The sequence below is a fragment of the Tarenaya hassleriana genome, unplaced genomic scaffold, assembly GCF_000463585.1.
Source record: "Tarenaya hassleriana unplaced genomic scaffold, ASM46358v1 Cleome26, whole genome shotgun sequence".
In the NCBI taxonomy this organism is placed as follows: Eukaryota; Viridiplantae; Streptophyta; class Magnoliopsida; order Brassicales; family Cleomaceae; genus Tarenaya; species Tarenaya hassleriana.
In genome coordinates, this window is record NW_010965869.1 from 2,073,253 (window position 1) to 2,091,851 (window position 18,599).

At 38.1% G+C, this 18,599-nt stretch overlaps 4 protein-coding genes across 4 annotated transcripts; 1 reads left to right on the forward strand and 3 right to left on the reverse strand.

The window, feature by feature from the left end:
- Positions 1-797: 797 nt before the first annotated feature.
- Positions 798-3,539, reverse strand: LOC104816993 (ALA-interacting subunit 3). The gene is made up of 8 exons (XM_010546045.2): positions 3,200-3,539; positions 2,639-2,697; positions 2,456-2,530; positions 2,255-2,368; positions 2,093-2,163; positions 1,566-1,863; positions 1,168-1,457; positions 798-1,059 (listed from the first exon to the last, which is right to left on the reverse strand). Exons 1-8 carry the CDS (start codon positions 3,285-3,287, stop codon positions 1,005-1,007), a joined length of 1,050 nt encoding a protein of 349 aa, XP_010544347.1. The 5' UTR covers positions 3,288-3,539; the 3' UTR covers positions 798-1,004.
- Positions 3,540-4,207: 668 nt separating this feature from the next.
- LOC104816992 (NAC domain-containing protein 86-like) lies at positions 4,208-7,353 on the reverse strand. The gene is made up of 4 exons (XM_010546044.1): positions 7,146-7,353; positions 6,668-6,945; positions 5,839-6,201; positions 4,208-4,789 (listed from the first exon to the last, which is right to left on the reverse strand). Exons 1-4 carry the CDS (start codon positions 7,300-7,302, stop codon positions 4,541-4,543), a joined length of 1,047 nt encoding a protein of 348 aa, XP_010544346.1. The 5' UTR covers positions 7,303-7,353; the 3' UTR covers positions 4,208-4,540.
- Positions 7,354-11,741: 4,388 nt separating this feature from the next.
- Positions 11,742-13,909, reverse strand: LOC104816994. The gene is made up of 6 exons (XM_010546047.2): positions 13,642-13,909; positions 13,347-13,550; positions 13,030-13,203; positions 12,832-12,938; positions 12,439-12,731; positions 11,742-12,346 (listed from the first exon to the last, which is right to left on the reverse strand). The coding sequence occupies exons 1-6, from the start codon at positions 13,759-13,761 to the stop codon at positions 11,898-11,900; spliced, it is 1,347 nt and encodes a 448-aa protein (XP_010544349.1). The 5' UTR covers positions 13,762-13,909; the 3' UTR covers positions 11,742-11,897.
- Positions 13,910-15,221: 1,312 nt separating this feature from the next.
- On the forward strand, positions 15,222-17,024 carry LOC104816995. Its single transcript, XM_010546048.1, has 2 exons — positions 15,222-15,543; positions 15,929-17,024. The coding sequence occupies exons 1-2, from the start codon at positions 15,450-15,452 to the stop codon at positions 16,510-16,512; spliced, it is 678 nt and encodes a 225-aa protein (XP_010544350.1). The 5' UTR covers positions 15,222-15,449; the 3' UTR covers positions 16,513-17,024.
- Positions 17,025-18,599: the final 1,575 nt, after the last annotated feature.

The window sequence follows — 18,599 nt, forward strand, 5'->3', positions numbered from 1 at the left end:
GGGGTGGACGAAAATACTCGAAAATCGGGTATCTCTTATGATATGAGATAGAATTCGGATTTTAAATTTTTTAAAACCCATAATTTGGGTTCGAGTTCGGATTTATATTTTTGGATCGGATAATTATTCGCGGATATCCAAATAATAAAAAAGAACTATTATATATTGAATTACTAAAAAATTATAGAGGTATCTCTCAATTATTTTGGTATTTTTGTATATATATATATATATATAACTATTTGTTTTATTATCTAATCGTTTTAAATTTAAATATTTTTAATATTTTTTAATGGTTTTATAAATATTTGTATATAATCTCTAAAATTATAAAATTTTAATTAAAATATTATTAAAATCGTCGGATTCGGGTATCCGTGTATACTCGAAAATTATCTAATGGATAATACATTTTGGATACTCGAAAACTTGGATTCGAGTTTGAGTTTTTAGAATACGCGGATTCGAATTCCTTAAAAGTTGCGAGTATCCGATCTGTTCCCACGCCTAAGTGTTATAACCTCCGGACCACTTATTAATGCATATTTTCTGCTGTTTTAAGAATAAATCTGCTTTCCCAAAAACAAAAAATTCGAAAATTTTGGATTTTGGATGGCATTGGTACTTTGGTTTTTGCTCAATTGCCAGCTTTTTCGCATGACCACCCATCCACGTTTCAAAATTTTCGGCAATGACATGTTGATCGGAAAACCACCTTCACGAACCGGAGATACTGTAATTAATAATTATTATAGTTATCTTCTAGTATCATTAATAAAAAAAGAAAACCCAATGAATAAAAGGAAACTGATCTAATCAAATTCAGTATAGAAATGCATTTTACCACTCCATACAACACGCATTAAGAGACAAAAAAAAATGAAAAGCACAGAGTCGGAGAAAATATATTTGCGAGGAAAAAAAAACGTTTTCGAAATATTTATACACAAAAAAAGTACATGAAGCTTTTGGGAAGGGTGTAGATTGTCTCTTTGTTGAGTTCATTACCGACCGCCAGGGTTTCTGTTCCACGACAAGTACGACGGATCTCCCAGACGCCTGTAAACAAACCAAAACCAAAACCAAACCAGTACGTGATGGTGAATGCCATGTCCAAACGCTTGTTTTCTTGAAAAAAAAAGAGAAGAAAAATAGCGAAAGGGGTACCTGGGTTTGACGAGATACATGATGGTGAATGCGATGGCCAAGAAGAAGCAGATTCCGCCGACTGCAAGGTAAGCAATGCCGAGGAAATCGTTCTTACCACCGAGCCAACTGGTCGTCGACAAAACAAGCTTCTTCTTCCCGTTGAAACTGTACGTGTTGTAAAAGTTTTGCAATGTGACATGGATCGTGTCACCGGCCTCAAGGTCGGTCTCTATCTTACCGTACAGCTTCCTAAATGTCGGTAATGCGGCAGTTCTCATCCACACGATGAGGTCCTCTTGCTCACTCAGCTGCAACACACACGCACACAAAAGCCATATCAATCAATCGATTCAATCCATGGTGGATGGATGCAGAATGATGTTTTGAGAAACGAGTAATGATGATCGATTGCTTACCGGTATGTTTGGATCAAGGCTCGCTCCACCCGTCAGATTTCCCTTCTGAAAGTTCTTGGGGAATACATTTTTCCCAAACTTGTGTTCCCTATCGCTCTTCCACGCGATACCTTTCTTGTTTACAGCTATACGTTGGTTGTTTCTTGATAAATCGTACGTGTCGTTGAAAAGACTCCAGGCAATTAGACCACATGGCACGATTGGCTGCCCTCCAACATCATCCTCGGGCTTGCATGCGTCTACCTGATTCTCATATTTTTGACTTCTCAACTGTGAATCACTTCGGCTTTTCACGTACCTGTTTGGTAGATACCCATTATCAATTAATGTTAGATATGACATATATGTATATTGTGGTGTCTTCTAATCAAAGCAAATCGCCTGCTCTATATGTATCAGGCCTATTTGTATCCATCAAAAGTAGAGCACACATATAATATAGTCATTGGTCAAGATAACTGCGATAAAAGAAAAGGGTAAAAAGGGTCACGAGCTGCCATAAGTTCTCAAGGCAGTGATATATATACCTGCGGTGATTCTGGTAGAAGTTCTCGAGCTGGTAATAAACATAGACAGGCTGCTTCATACGCTTCGGCACCTAACAATATGGAAGAAATAGAAAAAATAAATAAATATAAAAAATATGTCAACACAACCAAACTAAGTGGAATTGCAGATAAGGAACTCACTCTTAGTGTTCGGTTACAAGTTTTATCACCAGTTCCTTGAATGTATGCAACCTTGTTAGCTCTAGCGGGAACAGGTATGCAATCATTGTCGTACCTATCAACAATCTCAACGACCTGTCCGTGTCCGAGAGGAAACAGGTGAGATACTAAAACGATAAAGGTGGAGAAGCTGAAATATAGAGTTGGATCATCAGCACGTACATCCTGGGAAGCGAAAAGAGAAATGACCCCAAGGGGAATGAAGATAACACTAACGATCAAAAAGGTCGAAATCACCTGCACAGAGGAAATAAGAAGGTGGAGAGATTAAGTCATGCTTCTACGGGCCGATTGATCAATGAAGAGATATATTGCAGATACGCAAGTAAAAGGAAGAAGCTTTACCCAGCAGGGCGTGAGAATCGGCTTGCAAGCTGGAAGCTCCTGCTGTGTAAACCTTGAATCTGCAAAGGGGTTTCATTTGAGGCAAAGGGTTACATTTTAGCCAACGTAATATTTTCCTTTCAGGGTCTTAGCTAACTCCCTAACAAAAAATCTGTGCTTGAGATGAGAATGTAAAACCCTAATAACAATTTCGCCAAAATCGCAGGACAATTTGAGGGAACCGAATCGAAATTGCTCTTGCACTAATTTGGGGATGTTAGGCTTGTAGTTGTAACGAGCGTGGAAACCCTAGTAACGAATCAGCTAAAATCCCTAGAGAATTTAAGCAATTACAAAGATCATAGAAATGCTTCAGAGATCGACATGATGAAAGGCGAGCAAAATAATTCGTTGACGATAAAAGAAAAAGCCCAGCGAAGAAACACATATTGGACAAGACGACCATAAAATTACCAAATTCAGGATGGATAACCAATCGTATACCAGATCCATATCGATAAACAACAAAGAGTCAACAAAAAAAAGAAAAAAAAAAATCGGGGGAGATCAAGGGAGAATTACACTTGGGTCGCTTCGAATTCCTGCGGGCGGCGGAGGAATCAGTCGATCCGGCAGCCCCCGCGCTGGAAGACGCCGTATTCGAACTCATCGCCGAGGACTTCGCTTCCGAAAGGCTTTCCGAGAAAAGCGAAAAGGGACAAAGAAAAATAAGGAATCTAGAGATGCGAGATCGAAGGAAATGGAGAATCAGACACCGAGAAATCCGAAAAAAGGGAAGGAAATAGGAGACGAGCGGTTGATCTTTCTGAGGAACAGAAGAGGAAGATTCGTCGGCGGCGACCGAAGACCGATTCTCTATCTCTCTCCAGAAAAAGAGAGAGAGAGAGAGAGAGAGAGAGAGATGGATTGGTCAGAACGCTAAGACCAGACAAAGCAGCCAAGGAAAGAAGGGGATGGTCAAACAACTCGTTCTTTTCGATTCATTACCCCACCGGGCGGGTGAGTTGCCTTCTCGGACTCTCCCAATTAACTTTTGGGGTTGTCCCAAAATTACAATATTTGTACCCATTGGGCTCTTTATTCGGATCCCATGTTTGGGCTTTTATCATATGAACCATCCATTTATTCGCATTTTATTTTGTATGTATGTATGTATGTATGTATGTATGTATGTAGTGGTTTTGAACCGATTTCAATTCGTACCCCTTGACGAATGCCCGTATCGGCTTTGTATGCCCCAACATATATCTTATAAATACAAGATACTAAATTCCAAATTAATACATCTGGATTTTAAAATTTAGAAGAAAAAAAAAACACGGATTTTTCTAGATTCTCTTAAAATTATAAATTTTAGAAAGAGAGTCCCAAAAAACTATATGACATTTAACTTGTTTTCTTATTTAATGCGTAGTTTGCAGAGAGCTTCCGTAAAACTCTGTGTATGGCTATGCTGATTCGTTAATTGGTGGCATGTAATTATATTTTATTTGAGATTTTCCACAAAATATATACACACCTTAAAGAAGGGCTAAACCATCGTGCAAAATATAAAATATAAGGCCGAAAACTTGGGCTACAACTCAGACCCATGAAACCCACTTCACGAATCTATATTATACTAAGAGATTAGATGATGATGATGTTGATGATGATGATGATACTCATATGTTTGTGTTACTCCCATTTCCCCTCGTACACTACGCAACATCCACGAAATAAACCTCAAATAAAAACTCCAAAAAAAAAAAAATCATTAACATCGTGTGGTGTGTGTGTGTGTGTTGTGGTATGAAAAAATAAACCCATGTATAAATCCTCGGTTATTTGATCCTCCACCCAATTCATTCTCTTCTGCCAAATCAATTGAAGTAGAATGTCACGTGCCAATGAAAAAAATGTTCATAGGAAACTGTCGAGGCCATCCACGTGTCCAGAAAAACATAAAGAGAGGATCTCTTCGAGTGTTCCATTTGAAGAATCTCTGCCGTTGATGTCGTGCATCATGAGATCACCTATATTGTCTCCCTTCTTGGATCTCTCGATCTCTGCAGCTGCATCATTCATACAGATCTCAGGGAAATCCTCCAATTCAAGCGGAGGGTACGGAAGCTGATAACTCGACAACATCGGCTTTGGCAGTTGTAGATCCTGCAACACCATCCCATGTTGGTGTTAGGCTCGATATTTATCATCGTTTGTTATCTAATCATTTTTTTTTTGTTAGTCTTGTCCTAAATATATGTCGAGAGACTGTACTACAAGTATATAATATAACCTATATATATATATATATATATTTGATAATGCACCATTATAAGGAGATATTCGTGATGATGAAAAAAAGAAAAGAAAAGAAAGCCGCAATGTTTGATGTTGGAGAAAGCTTTACGAAAAGAGAAAGTGAGTTCATGAGATCAATGCATTCCTTCTTTCCACTTCCCTATATAAAGTAATACACGTAATCATTGATTTTGTTCTCCAAATAAATCTATATAATAAGATCTAAATAAATTATAAAAAAAATCAAAATTTCTCTCTACAGTTTGTATAACTATTAAGAAATTATATTAGCATTAAGAGGAAGTAAATTTCTTGCACCTGCTACTGTACAAGTTCATAAAATATGTTGTAATCAAATTGAACTTTTTGATTGTATATATATATCTTGCCCACAAATTGGTTTTCGGCTGTGGTTGGATAGAATTATGAAGTCCAAATCTAATTCATATATGATACTAAAATCCATAAGAGATGAAAAAGAAAAAAATGGAGGAGTTTTTCATGGCAATTTTAATAGTTTGAAGTCGTATATCATTCAATGAAATAGTTGAATAAATCTGATTAAAGTTTGCGTTATTGGATCTAGAAAAAAAAAATTCAAAATCCACCAAATTTTATTGATATCCCATTAATGATTATCAACGATCTATTAAATCTATCGTAATTAAAAAACTGTTTTACATTTTAAAAATCATTTAAACGATATTATATATTGAATTCTTTGAGGTGTATAGATTTAAATATATTTTCAAGAGAAAACTATATAAAAAAAATGCATACCCTCCAACTATCGAATCATTGATGTTGTGTGGAATTGATGTCGCAATTTTATCATATAAAATCAGAATTGATAAATCATAAATTAGATTTCAAAATAATTATAACGCTGTTTATAGAAAGCTTGTAGTGATACGTACCTGAAAAAGATTAGAGGAGAAATCAAAGGGGAATGACGAGGGAGAGCACAGATTGTCCGAACTGTTGGCTTCGTCCGACGACAGAAAGGCTTGATTACTACTGTCTTCTGAAAATAACGATGTCTCCGATGGTAATTTGAGGTTGTCCTCTTTTTCGATTTTATCATGATGATCATCATCTTCTTCTTCTTCTTCTAGTTCTTTCTCACCACTCGTCATGTTGTCCCTCTCGTCTCTTTTGAATCGTTCATCCGATATCCGCATGCTCGTGTTTTCTCGATGATTAACATTTCCGACGTTCTCTTCTCCACGTTTCGGAATTTGTATGTTCTTCTTGATGACCCGACACAACGCATATGAATCCTACAGTCATATATACAACATCCAAACATTGTTAATATGACTAACTGATGATATGGTGCATATATATATATATATATCAACCGTCTCTATACAAAGATGTTTTGGTTTAAATACATATATATATATATATATATATATATTTATGCTTGGGAATATATATTATACACGTCTTTCTACATAAAGATCTTGACGGGCATATGTTCGGAAGTTAAAGAAAAGGGAAAAAAAAAAAAGATAGATGCATGTGCATACATAGATCCTATAGCCGAGTGCAACTAAAGATGAAAAAAAAAATACGAGGATGCACTGATTTAAGACAAATCACACGTTAGGAAAACATATATTATGGATATATACACACATAATCGCAAGCGTAAATGGGAGAAAGACAAACAATACATGTGCAAGTGTTGTTTACGATTGAAGAATTTTATTTTATCAAGAGGAACAAAACGATCGTACAGACCTTTAAGGTGGAAGAAGAAGAAGAAGCAGGGTCAACGAGACGGTATTCGTGCATGACCCAATTAGTCCTGATTCCATGTGGAGCCCTACCCCTATAATAAACCAATGTCTTCTTCATCCCCATCGCCCTCTTATTCGACTGAACCGACCGGTCCTTGCCCGTTGCTTTCCAGTAACCGGCTCTGGTCGCCCGGTTCGTTCTTGATCCGTTTGGGTACTTCCTATCTCTTGGGCTGTAGAAGTACCATTCCATGTCGTTCCCCGGCAATAATGACTTGTCTGTCCATTTTTGTTATCGTCAAAATCTTCCATTACATAACGTTATAATACGTGTACATGACAGTATATGTATATGTATGATGAACACTTATGGAAACCCATTACATACAGTTGATTCAACGATAAGATAGAGAAGAATATAGTTTCTATCTGTGACAAAAACGTTATATATAATGCATACGCATAATGAATAAAAGTACCTGGTAATTCCCATGGCTCACATTTATAAAGATCGACCTCAGGGATGATTTCAAGCTCTATGGTTTGGCCGCTGATTTTACGATAGAGATAGTAAGCGACGAGCTCTTTGTCCGTCGGATGAAACCTGAAGCCAGGAGGAAGGCTCATAGGCGCCATTGTTGAAGGGTTTCTTTGTATGTATGTATTTGTTGTCTATATATGAAGTAACAAAAACAGAGAGAGAGAGAGAGAGAGGGGGGGCAAAGAGTGTGTAAATATATGGTTCGAGCTCTGTATGTACGGAATAGGATTAGGTTATATATAAGCCGCTGTTGATGACGATGATTAGAATAAATAGCATCGAGATTTGAACAGGAATGAATGCCATCGGGTTGGCATCTTGTGACCGATGTTGTTCTTGTCATACTTTGGCTCACTTTTGGTCAGTGATATGAGATTAAGGAATTATGCACATGATGTCAGTGATGCATAGAATAGAGTATATTATATTATAAACTAACAAAAGCGGCGAGGAGCTGCGTAGTGGTACCTTTAGAAGATTCTGTGAGTGAGGAGAAGTGTGAACGCGAGAGAGAGATAGAGAAGAGGAAAGTGCTTTTGTCTGCTCACTAACTCACACAAATCGCTTTCAAAGCTGCGTGGGCCCCTGCTTCTGTCTCCTCTCCCCGCCTTCTTCATCACGTTGTATCGCCATATCATGCATGCATTACAATAATTCATGTGCATGACACATACGTGTGTGTGTGTAATGTGTATATATAGGTCTAAATTTGTTGTTTCCAATAAAACGGGATGCTAAGTACATGATACGTCGCATCGATTAGGTTGCTATTTCTTCAATCATACACAAATATTAACGGATGCGATTTTGTATCGCTTTTGTTGATGTCTTGTTATGTAGACTTTAATTGGATAGGATTAACGTGAACTTCCCATACGTACGTAATCTTGGGTTTAACCATATCTACAATATGGTCAATATATATCAAATATTACATCTAAAACTGCAAATATAATTTTTTTAAAAAAATATTTTCGTTTTTTAACCATAAAGATTAGGGATTCCAACTCTATTCTGATAAACTTGTTGGCGTTGCAAAATATTAATACGAACCCATATAAAAAATTGATATAGATGGTTTAACATTTTCGTTTTTTAACCATAAAAATTAGGGATTCGAACTCTATTCTAAAAAAAAAACAGAACAATTTTTAAAATCAATAACCTACTCTGTAATGTATTGATTCAAGGATAATAAAGATTAGTTTGAATATTCACAATTTAAAGATATCGATTAATAAATGAACCACGCTTTAAAACAACTCGTAGTTAATCCAAAAAATATGTATTAACAGGGTCATCACCAAGGACCCTTGAAGTGTTATGTTTTTTTTTTTTTTGGTAGCGTTTAAAATAAATAAACCCTAAAGAAAAAGGAAAAAAAAAAAAAGCTTTTATGATTCAGCGGTTTGGATCTGGGAGGGGCCCGCCCAATCAAATCTATCTGGCGACACCGTCACAATCGGCTTTTCTTTTTTTTTTTTCTCTCTATAAAAAAAAGATAATAAAAAATAATGCATTTTAAAAAAAAAATGGAAGCCCAATCAAGTTTTCCTTTAATCTTGTTTCTTGTTTCTTGTTTCTTTTATCGTGAATGTCGTGGCCCCTTTAGTTCCTTTCCATATGGCTAATTAAAGACATTCTTACGCCTCTTTAATCATCACCCCCCACGAAAATTCTTTTTGACTCTCTCACACGCCACACTTTGCATTTGATTTTTTACCACTCGCACCACTTTATATGTGAATTATTTGATCGATATATATATATATATCAGTCAAAATTCTATGGAGATATAACAATCTATATACCAAATTCGGTCATTTTATGCGGTTTACATGCATGGCTACTGGATTTGTTTTTATATTTATTAGTGCTTTTCATTTTGGACTGTTAATTAACTACAGAAAAAGTTTGGCCAAATCTACAAAATTTACTATAGTTTTTTTTTTATAATCTGAAAGTTTAGCAGTTCTTTGGCTCCACGAGCGGACCAGACACTTGGCCTCAGCGATTTCATAAAAACATATTAAGTTTCTTTATGAAATTTATAAAATTTTAAATATATTTGCTAAATGCCCCATACAGAATATTGAAATTAGATTATGTCCCTTCCTAAATATTTTTCTAGGTCTGTCCATATTTGACCCAACTGTATCTTCAAGAGGAACGAAAAAGTTGTGCATTCACAAATGGACACTCGAACTTAGATTGAGAAAATGTTTTGCCTTATCCTTACCGGTTGAACCATTCAATTTTGGGTTAACTCATCCTTTTTGCATTAAATACCCGTATTCACAACCCAATAATTAATTCGATATTTGCACCATATAATAATCAAATTAAGGACCTGTTTTTGCACTGATTTCACTCAAATCCAACTCAATAAGACGAATAACGTAATTCAAACCGAAATATCGAAATTAGCACATATCTACCTAATACACGTGTATGCAGAATGGTGAACGAAATGAATCGTGTTAAGAAAGACCATGCCATTAAGTAAATGTCTGAGCTATATATATATATATATATATATATATATTTATATATTTGTGTGTGTGTGTGGCCCAATTGACCATAGAGAAGTGTATATTTATCGACAAGTTGTAACCGAAGCCACTAATATAAACAGTATATATTCATCTTCAAGCAGCTCTTTTTTTTTTTTGCCCTTTTATACAATCTTGCATTATCTTTTCGCAAAATCAGTATGCATGGATTGAGCTGTACTCACCGATTAGGGAGAGAGAGAGAGATTGTGAAAGACATCCAGCCGAAAGATGCTTTGGTTTCTTTATCAAACTGTCCGGCCGGCTTTCGCAATTGTGTTCAACAAATATTTGATCAACAACGTGTTTACATATTGTATGAAAATCTGACTATATATATATATATATACACGTAGACGATCTGAGCAATAATTAGTCTGGTTTTCTGGTTAATCGCATATATATGTATATATATATATTTTAATGTCTTGTGTACGCTCTCGCATCAAGTGCATGTGGATTCGTAAAGAGTTATACGAAGTATGGTAGTAATGAGTACGTAACATGGGAGCCTAAAGCCATGCAACCTTACTCACGATCTGAGGACAAAGGAATAAAGCGAAACTAAAACCCCATATTCCCTAAATATGTTTTTTTAAAATAATAATTCACACGCTAAACCATAAATTCAATTCGCAAAAAGGAAAGAAAAAGCAGATCGTAGATATATTGATAACTCCTAAAATCCCGGGAAACCATTTCATTGAAAAAACCAAATAAAAATCATAAACCTTTTTTTTCTTGGATTTTTCACGTGTTATAAAAACTGTAAAAATTATGAAAACAAAAATAAAAAACCCAAAAACCCAAAAGAAAACTATGATTATCATTTATAATATAAATTACTCTTTGTTAATCGTGTGATTGAAATGATATTTATAGAATTAATTTAGGTCGCTCTATCAAATTCTATATCGTAATTCAGGACAAATACTGTGAATGAAAAGAGATGTAGCATCTGATTCCCTCAAGCGTCGTCGTAGGCTTCAACTTTCTTCCCATCTGAGTTTGTGCCAAACTCACAAAAGACAAAATCAAAATTCTTGCTTTTTTTATTTTTTTATTTTGACGCCTTTTTCTTTTGGATCATGCAGGGATTTCCGTTTTTGCCCCCCGCGAATTGTCCCTATTCGTCGTATCATACTGCCACATTTATTTTTATTTTAAAGCTTCCATAGTATATAGTATAACAATAAGGTGGGGGTTTGGACCACCTCGTGATTATAAATTGAGATCTAAACGGGGAAAACAAGGGATATCTTTGTCAGTAAGTGCTTCATGATTACTGTTAAAGCCGACTAAATATGCCCCTTGACTTGACTCGATGACGTTGATTAGATTTAAATCTACGTCACACACATATATATGTATGTATTGTATTGGTGGATTTCCGGATCTCATACTAATTTTATACCGTAAATCTACAGAAATATCTTCGAGATGAACCTTCACTTCATTAAAACAAGATCACGTAGATCGGGCGAAAATTTGATTACAAAATTTTATGTAATCTCAACAGATTCAATTAATTATACGGACGATGATCCAACCGTTTGGTGGTTCATTGGTTTAATTATACGAATGATGACCCAACAATTGGTGATCCGTTGAATGAGAGATAACAAAGTCATTCTTATTTTGGGTTCGTTTCTACGGGTGAGAAAGATGAGACACAATTAATTTTATGATTAAAAGCTGACTTCAGATCTATGAAATTAAATGAACCGAAGGCCTCAGATCTATGAAATTAAATGAACCCGAATAACATCCTGGTAATAAAATATGAGTAACCGTGTTTTACGAATAGGACCATATTGCGTTGGGCCTTAAAACGTGGGCCACTAAATTCCTAATTGGAAATGGATTAATGGGCCGTATAAACGGGATTGGAGTTAATGGGCCGTATAAACGGGATTGGAGTTAATGGGCCGTTACCTGCAGCAGTGGGTGAAACTACATAACTCCACATCCTTTTTAAAATAGATTAATTTGCTCCTGCTTTCTAAGAATGACCAGTAACTTCGAGTTTTTCACATTTAGAACGCAATAAAATTACAGCCTACCATTGAACAAGAGAAAGCTACAAGAGTAACAATGTATACATATGACAGCGTGCCTTATAATAAGGGCTTTGTTCCTCAAGAACCTTCAGAGATGGTGGGCAGAAACTGGGGCAGAGAAGCGATCCTCGGAAGAGTAAGAAGAAGGTCGCTTAGTGACTCATTCCTCGAGATCGCAGCAATACCCAACTGCTGCTTGTCTTGAGGGTTTTCTCCATATCTCGCCTCTGAACTCGAGCAACCGTCCATTTGCAGCAAGCAACAAAGAGAATTCACTCGGGACATTATCTGTTCATCGGTGGCGGAAGACGCGAGCTGTGGAGTTGTGTCGTTCAGCAGACAATGAGCAAACTCCCCCATGATGTCTCTGCCTTGAAGGTTGTCTGGCGAGAACATTAGATTTCCAGATGCCATTTCTTGGGAAATGCAGTGCCCGATGCGAGACAGCAGATCACTTATAGACGCTGATGGACGCATCCCCGTCGTCATGCCATAGCCATCTTTCCTGGTTGCCCGTGTATCTATCACTGCAAGTGAATGGAAAACACTTAGGAAAAAAAATCACAGGGAAAGAAGCAAAGCTCACTCCTTTCATGGCCTCCATGCATAAGAAGCTTACCTGAGCGAACATCCTCAGGATTTTCATTGAGAAAATCAATCTCCTCTGTTGCGGAGGGTGTTTGAGTAGCAGGAGCCATGGATGGAATACCAATCTCCAGTCCCGGGATGGTGGCAGACCCATGTGTACCATCATCATCATCATCATCATTTATTGATGATCTGGGTTCAAAGTATGGACTTTCTACAAAGATCTCTGGTTGTTGGCTGAGAAAGTGTAGTCGTGGATCACATTGAACAAGCTTCTCGAAATGCCTGCCTAAGAGACCCCGTGGGCACTGAAGGAGATGGCGCCTGGAGCGAGTCAACGAGGGGAAAAAAACATCAGAAACCATTACAATCCAAACAAAAGAAACCAGATACAATGGAAAACACCAAGAATCAGGTCACCAACCTATTCAAGCTGGCCTGACCGCCAGTGAAATCAGAAGTGGCCTTCCACAAAGTATGTTTCCTCGGCTGAGGATTTGTCTCCCTGAAGAAAAGGGGCTGCCTTGCCAACTGCGAACAAATTTCAACACAACTCATCAAAACCATCGGCTTCTTTCACAACAATAAACCCGGAACGCTGGAGAGAATTAAGTAAAAGTACCACAACATCCAGGGCGTCTGGTCCATCGTCAGAGTAAGTGGCTTTAATGGCGACGATATCTGACCACTGTATCTCAATCTTGTTCTTGAGACCACCATCAAGCATTTCCCACACAAGTTTGTGCTTCGCGAAATAGCATTTCCCCACCAAGTCCCCCTCGTACCTCGACTTGTACTGCACCCACGCCGCAAATTAAGGGATTCATTCACTAGTGTCGTTTTCAGATGTAAACCCTCGTTTTCTACTGCTTTCAGTAATTAACTTCCACAGAAAGGAAAACACGGCAGAGAAAAAAGAAATTGAGAGAGAGAGATTACCTCCCAGGTTCCGATCTTGACGAGGGAGGCTGGAAAATTCGAGGCCTTGAGCTTATCAGCTGCCTCCTTCTTCCTCTTGGAGGAATTCTGCTGAGAGAGCCTCATCTTAATGAAATCCAAGAAAGACGGACTCTTTTTCAAACGCAAACCCAAAGGACTGGGCTCCGCTAACACGCCCATGTCTTCTCCTCCTTCTACATCGCACTGCAACCACAGATCACCAGACTCAAATCCCATCGATTGATTTCCCACAAAACCCATCACGATTATACCCATGAATATGCAAAAGAGGTACCTCCAAAGAATCGAGATTCAGGAACTTGGCCCGTTTGGGAAGGGGGGCAGGAGTAGAGTGGCAGGAATCGAAGATCTCCTCCAGCTTCACTTTGGGTCTGGAAGACATCATCTGTACCATTGCTTCTGCTCGAGCGATTTCAGATTCCAATAATCTATGCCCAGAATTCGTAATCGTATTTCACTCTCAGGTTGCCTTTGCTCTGTCGACAACGATCGCCTTCTTTATATTTGAATCCACTCCCTCCCCTGTTTTTGACGTGAGACGTTTGCTGTTCCATTTACACGCTGCAAGTGTGAGGAAAGCCACGCGGCGTCAACCGATATAAAATGACCATACTGCCCCTGAGAGTGTTGGGATGTCGGCTGTTGGATCTTATCACGTGCACGCACCTGATGAAAAGAGCGGGCCCCGCTTCTTGAAGGTTCGAGTTGAAATCAGCCGTCCAGATTGGATAAGGTTTACACGTGGCGTTCATCCTCTGGACACTGGTGTTTGGTGGATAATGTATTTGCAAAGTAATTTAATGTAAAAAAATTTCGTCTTAATCCACTCTTTTGTCCTTTTCTGCCATTTGGATTCTTAAACCAAGTGGAGCTCGTAAAAGCAATGGAACGGGCGAATTTGATTCTGTTCACTAAAAGATGTCCAAATATTTTAATTTGCCCTTTGTAATAACCTCTAATCAGGTGCCGACCTTTCTTTTACATATATATATATATATATAAATCCGGTCCGAATAATGAAAATTAATTATAACTAATTTGTCGTAAAAGCTTTTTAATACGAGAGACATATGAGTTTATGAAATACTTTCATATATTTAGTGAGAGAGAAGAGCGGCCCATGTTATTATCAAGCATATGTAAAAATTAGATATTTTTTTATATCATTTGGGCAAACAGTAATTTCGTTTCTTATCTGATATAAAAAGAAAAAAAAATATAAAAACGCTTTAATATTATCATATATAGTATTGGCTAACCGATTTTTTTTATCAATAGACATTACGAGTCAAACCCATTTTTTTATATATAAAAAAACAAATGTGGACATTGGAAGAAGATGAGACAATGGGTACGTATGGCACTTGAGTTTTTTCATAGGATACCACATGACCTAAATTGTGATGGAAATTTTAACACGCTCGTATGATTTAATGGTACGCCATTTAGTGACATTGGACATAATTAAGTTACCAAATACTAATTCAGCTAAAGTACCATTGAAATATATAATATTATACCTAGCTGTCACAATTCCTTTGGTTTTTAGTATCTTCCACGAATACCCACTGTAAAATATATATATATATATATGCCTATGATCTGATATCACATTTGCGATATAATGCTTTTTAGTTTTTTTTTTTTTTTGGTAATCACTTCCTAAAAGTGAGAAAAATTACTTTTTTGGGCTTAGTCGATAAGGCCTATTAACCCAACAAAAGAGTAACTTTACTCATTTTTTAGTTAGAAGAAACCCGAAAGTGAAAAAAATAGAGGCCCAATTTAGAGGCCCAATATAAGAGCCCGTTTTCTCGCCCAACAGTTGAAGCTTTTTTTAATGGGATTTTCGAGGGAAAAAAAACCCAACATTGTTCTCCGGAAATCTCGTCTACCCATTTGTTTTCCCTTTATCCCCCTGCTTTTCCGCAGAATCACCGCCATTGCTGCTGTTCACTCTCTCTCCTCTCTTAGCTTACAGGCCATACTCAAATATTTTGTGTCTCTCTGGGACGCAGAGGGAGCAAAATAGGGTTTTCCTCCTCTAAGCTGGGAGGAAAACTCTTTTGAAGGCACGCGATAATGGCAAGCAAAACATTCTTTTTGGAGTCGATTATGTTCTTGCTGCTGCCGCTGCTGCTGCTTCTGCCAGTGTTTGCTAGCTCCAGACAACATGGTAATGCATTCGATTCTCAAGCTTGTTTCTCTTGCATCTGCAACTTTCCTCGTGTGCCTTGAGCTTTTTGTTACTAAAACAATGGGGTGCTAGTGGGGGTGAGAAACCCAAATAAATGCTGAGCCAGATTTGGATTTTCTCGGAAAGCTACCATCTTTATATGATGGGTTTGCTGGAATTAGGCAGTTCTCTTGCAAATATGTGATGAAATCATACATTAGGTATCTGCCATTTCCGCCTTGTTCAGAACAAAGATACTCCTTTTTCTATGTCTAATGTGGACAATAAGCCGACCCATAAAGCCTGATACACCTCTGTGGATGTTTATTGGATCTGCTTGAACTCGATGACTAATGGTTGGATTTTGTTTGATGATTTCTTGAAGGAAACCCAGCCAATGAAATCGTCGACTTCTTGAACAAGAACAGAACAGCTCAGAAACTGGCCAAACTAAACAACAGTCCAGGACTAGGATGCATGGCCCTCCAGTATATTGAACTGTGCAAGGGAAACTGCAGCGGAAATAACGATGCTGCCAACTGTAAACCCCCAGATGATGATTTCACGGAGGTTTTCGCCCCTAATTGTGGGGTAGAACTGCCCACATTGGGTACGTTAACCGGCCACATCGTCGGCTGCATGTCCAAGTACGTACAGCCGGAACCCGCATTCTCAGACATTCTCGTTAGGGATAGGAGAGAGTTGTCGATTCTCGTGAATAAGTCGCATACTGGGGTTGGAGTCGGGATTGTCGGGTTCCATAAAGGTCCGTTCTTTTGGTGTGTTCTCTTTAGCAATGGTCAGACGAACTCTACGTTCGTTCTTGAAGATAACGGCAGGGGAATCAAGCAGAAGGAAGGGTGTTACAGCGGAAGCGCCTTTGCTTGCAGCAGTGGACGGATGATCTCTTTCTCCCTTCTGAGCTATGCCCTGAGCTTGGCCTTGCTTTTTTGTTTCATAGACGATTAGTAATGCTTTCAGTTATGATCACATTCAGTTGCAGTACTGCACAAGAACCGGAATCGTGCCCTCATTTCCTAGATTCTGAAAGGAAAAAGTTTGTCTTGGTTTCTTTATCTGAATTTTGAATCCTTGGAAGGATGAATGGACTCAGACCCGACAGATTCCAACAATTTGGAGAGGCCAATAGTGAGAGGTTGGCGATGATTTATGGTTCGGGTTCTTAGTCATTTGGTCAAAGTCATGTCCCCTTCTCTCACTTTTTTATTTATTTATATAATCAGGATGGTTCCCGGGCCTTCGACACGACTACATCCACTCTAGGCCCGGGACCAGCCTTTATATATAGACCATTTTGGTCCAGAAATTACATCCTTCCCCACCAGTAGAATCGAACTCAAAATCTTGAAGATGATTTTGTTACTTCTCAGCCACTGAGCCACCAACTGTTGGGTCTCTTCTCTTCTTTGTGTTAAATGGATTGGTCCTACTTAATTGTTCCATGAATTATTGAATTGGAACGGGTCTGGAGTTGGATCATTCAAGAACTTGGTCTTGTGTTATTTTAAGGGTTGCAGTTCAGTTCCTCTTCTGTTTTTACAAGAGAAAAACAGAGCCAAACAGAGTTTGGATGTGTATATATGTGAACTACAATCGATGAGTACAGTTTTATGAGACTTTTGCCAAGTTTCTCTAACGTTTTCCTCTCTTTTTCTCTCTGTTTTACTTCATTTTCTCGGAATCCAAACAGATGAATTTGTTTATACACATTAATGATATAATGTAATTTTTTTTTTACGAAACTTTCCCCTTTGTTTGTACTTTTTGGCCGGCCTTTTGTTAAAAAAAAATGATTATGAAACATGGGTCCTTGTTATTGGCGAGGCGATCCCAATCATCGAGTCATCGCCCCCTCTTACGTGTCACGGACACACGGAAGCCCGAGAAACTAGTGGTACACGTGTCCCCGGCGGGAGCCACTCTTGTCTGTATTAGAGGCCGTGGGCCCCATGCTTACGGAAATCTTACAAATTTCTTAGTTGTCATTGCCCAGCTCGTGGGCCCTATCTTACTCGGATCCACTCAGTTCCTCGTCACTTGTCCGTCACCCACCAAATTAATTGATAGTGATATTATTGTATCTCCTTTCCATAATGACAATAGGATATTTTTCGCGGGGAAAAAAAGTAATCAACAATGCATCGCTCGTATCTTATTTCATTATTTATTTCCAAATTCCATCAAGTTGTGCTTCTTAGATCGACCGGTCACCACTAATTTATATATCTATATTATTTTATATTTTGCATAATCAAAAAACAATATATTTTTTTTGGGACAAAACAAGTGTTTGGTTTGATAAATTGTTCATTTGTATTAACGTTAGCGGTTATTTGGAACACATGGAGAGATATAGTCTAGATTCATGTACGAGGGATTCGATTTGAAGGAGATAATGAAATATGTATCTGGAAAGTCAAAGAGACATTAGATATATGTATTACAGTTTTAAACCGTAAACCGCTTTCACGTGTCTACGCACACGTCAGCATCGCGTGGAGGGCAGAATGGTCTGCCGCCGTTGAAGAATGGGGAAGCGGTCTGTATATTATAAATAGAGGAGAAGAGGAGGAGGAACTCTCCCCTCTTCTTTCGTTGCCGAATATTCCGCCATTGCAGAGGAGACAGAGCGAAGTTTGATAGGAAAGATATTAAAGGGGATGGAGTCATATTATTACAGGGAGCCTCATTTCTTGGAAGAGTGCTTTCTGTGCCGCCGCTCACTTGCCTTCAACTCCGACATCTTCATGTACAGGTCTCTCTCTCTCTCTCTCTCTCTCTCTCTCTCTCTCTCTCTGTGATTAGGGTTTTATTTAATGTCTTGTTATCAAGTAAGTAAATATAACATCTGGTTATATATATTATATGTATATTGCAGAGGAGACAAGCCATTCTGCAGCGAAGAGTGCAGAGAGGAGCAGATAGAGATGGACGAAGCTCATGAGAGGAAGACTTCGTCTTCTTCCTCCGCATCCTTCCACCGGAAAGACTCCCTCCAACCCGATACCCTCGTCCATGTCTCCTCCTGATCTCCC

Coding starts and splice junctions, on each gene's coding strand:
- LOC104816995 (XM_010546048.1), top strand. CDS start 15,450: ATGGCAAGCAAAACATTCTTTTTGGAGTCGATTATGTTCTTGCTGCTG. Junction 15,544..15,928: donor TGCTAGCTCCAGACAACATG/GTAATGCATTCG, acceptor GATTTCTTGAAG/GAAACCCAGCCAATGAAATC.
- LOC104816992 (XM_010546044.1), bottom strand. CDS start 7,302: ATGGCGCCTATGAGCCTTCCTCCTGGCTTCAGGTTTCATCCGACGGAC. Junction 6,946..7,145: donor TGAGCCATGGGAATTACCAG/GTACTTTTATTC, acceptor AAAAATGGACAG/ACAAGTCATTATTGCCGGGG. Junction 4,790..5,838: donor TCTCCTCTAATCTTTTTCAG/GTACGTATCACT, acceptor ATGGTGTTGCAG/GATCTACAACTGCCAAAGCC.
- LOC104816993 (XM_010546045.2), bottom strand. CDS start 3,287: ATGAGTTCGAATACGGCGTCTTCCAGCGCGGGGGCTGCCGGATCGACT. Junction 2,369..2,455: donor CTCTTTTCGCTTCCCAGGAT/GTACGTGCTGAT, acceptor GGACACGGACAG/GTCGTTGAGATTGTTGATAG. Junction 1,060..1,167: donor ATGTATCTCGTCAAACCCAG/GTACCCCTTTCG, acceptor GTTTGTTTACAG/GCGTCTGGGAGATCCGTCGT.
- LOC104816994 (XM_010546047.2), bottom strand. CDS start 13,761: ATGGTACAGATGATGTCTTCCAGACCCAAAGTGAAGCTGGAGGAGATC. Junction 13,204..13,346: donor TCAAGATCGGAACCTGGGAG/GTAATCTCTCTC, acceptor GCGTGGGTGCAG/TACAAGTCGAGGTACGAGGG. Junction 12,732..12,831: donor GGTCAGGCCAGCTTGAATAG/GTTGGTGACCTG, acceptor GACTCGCTCCAG/GCGCCATCTCCTTCAGTGCC.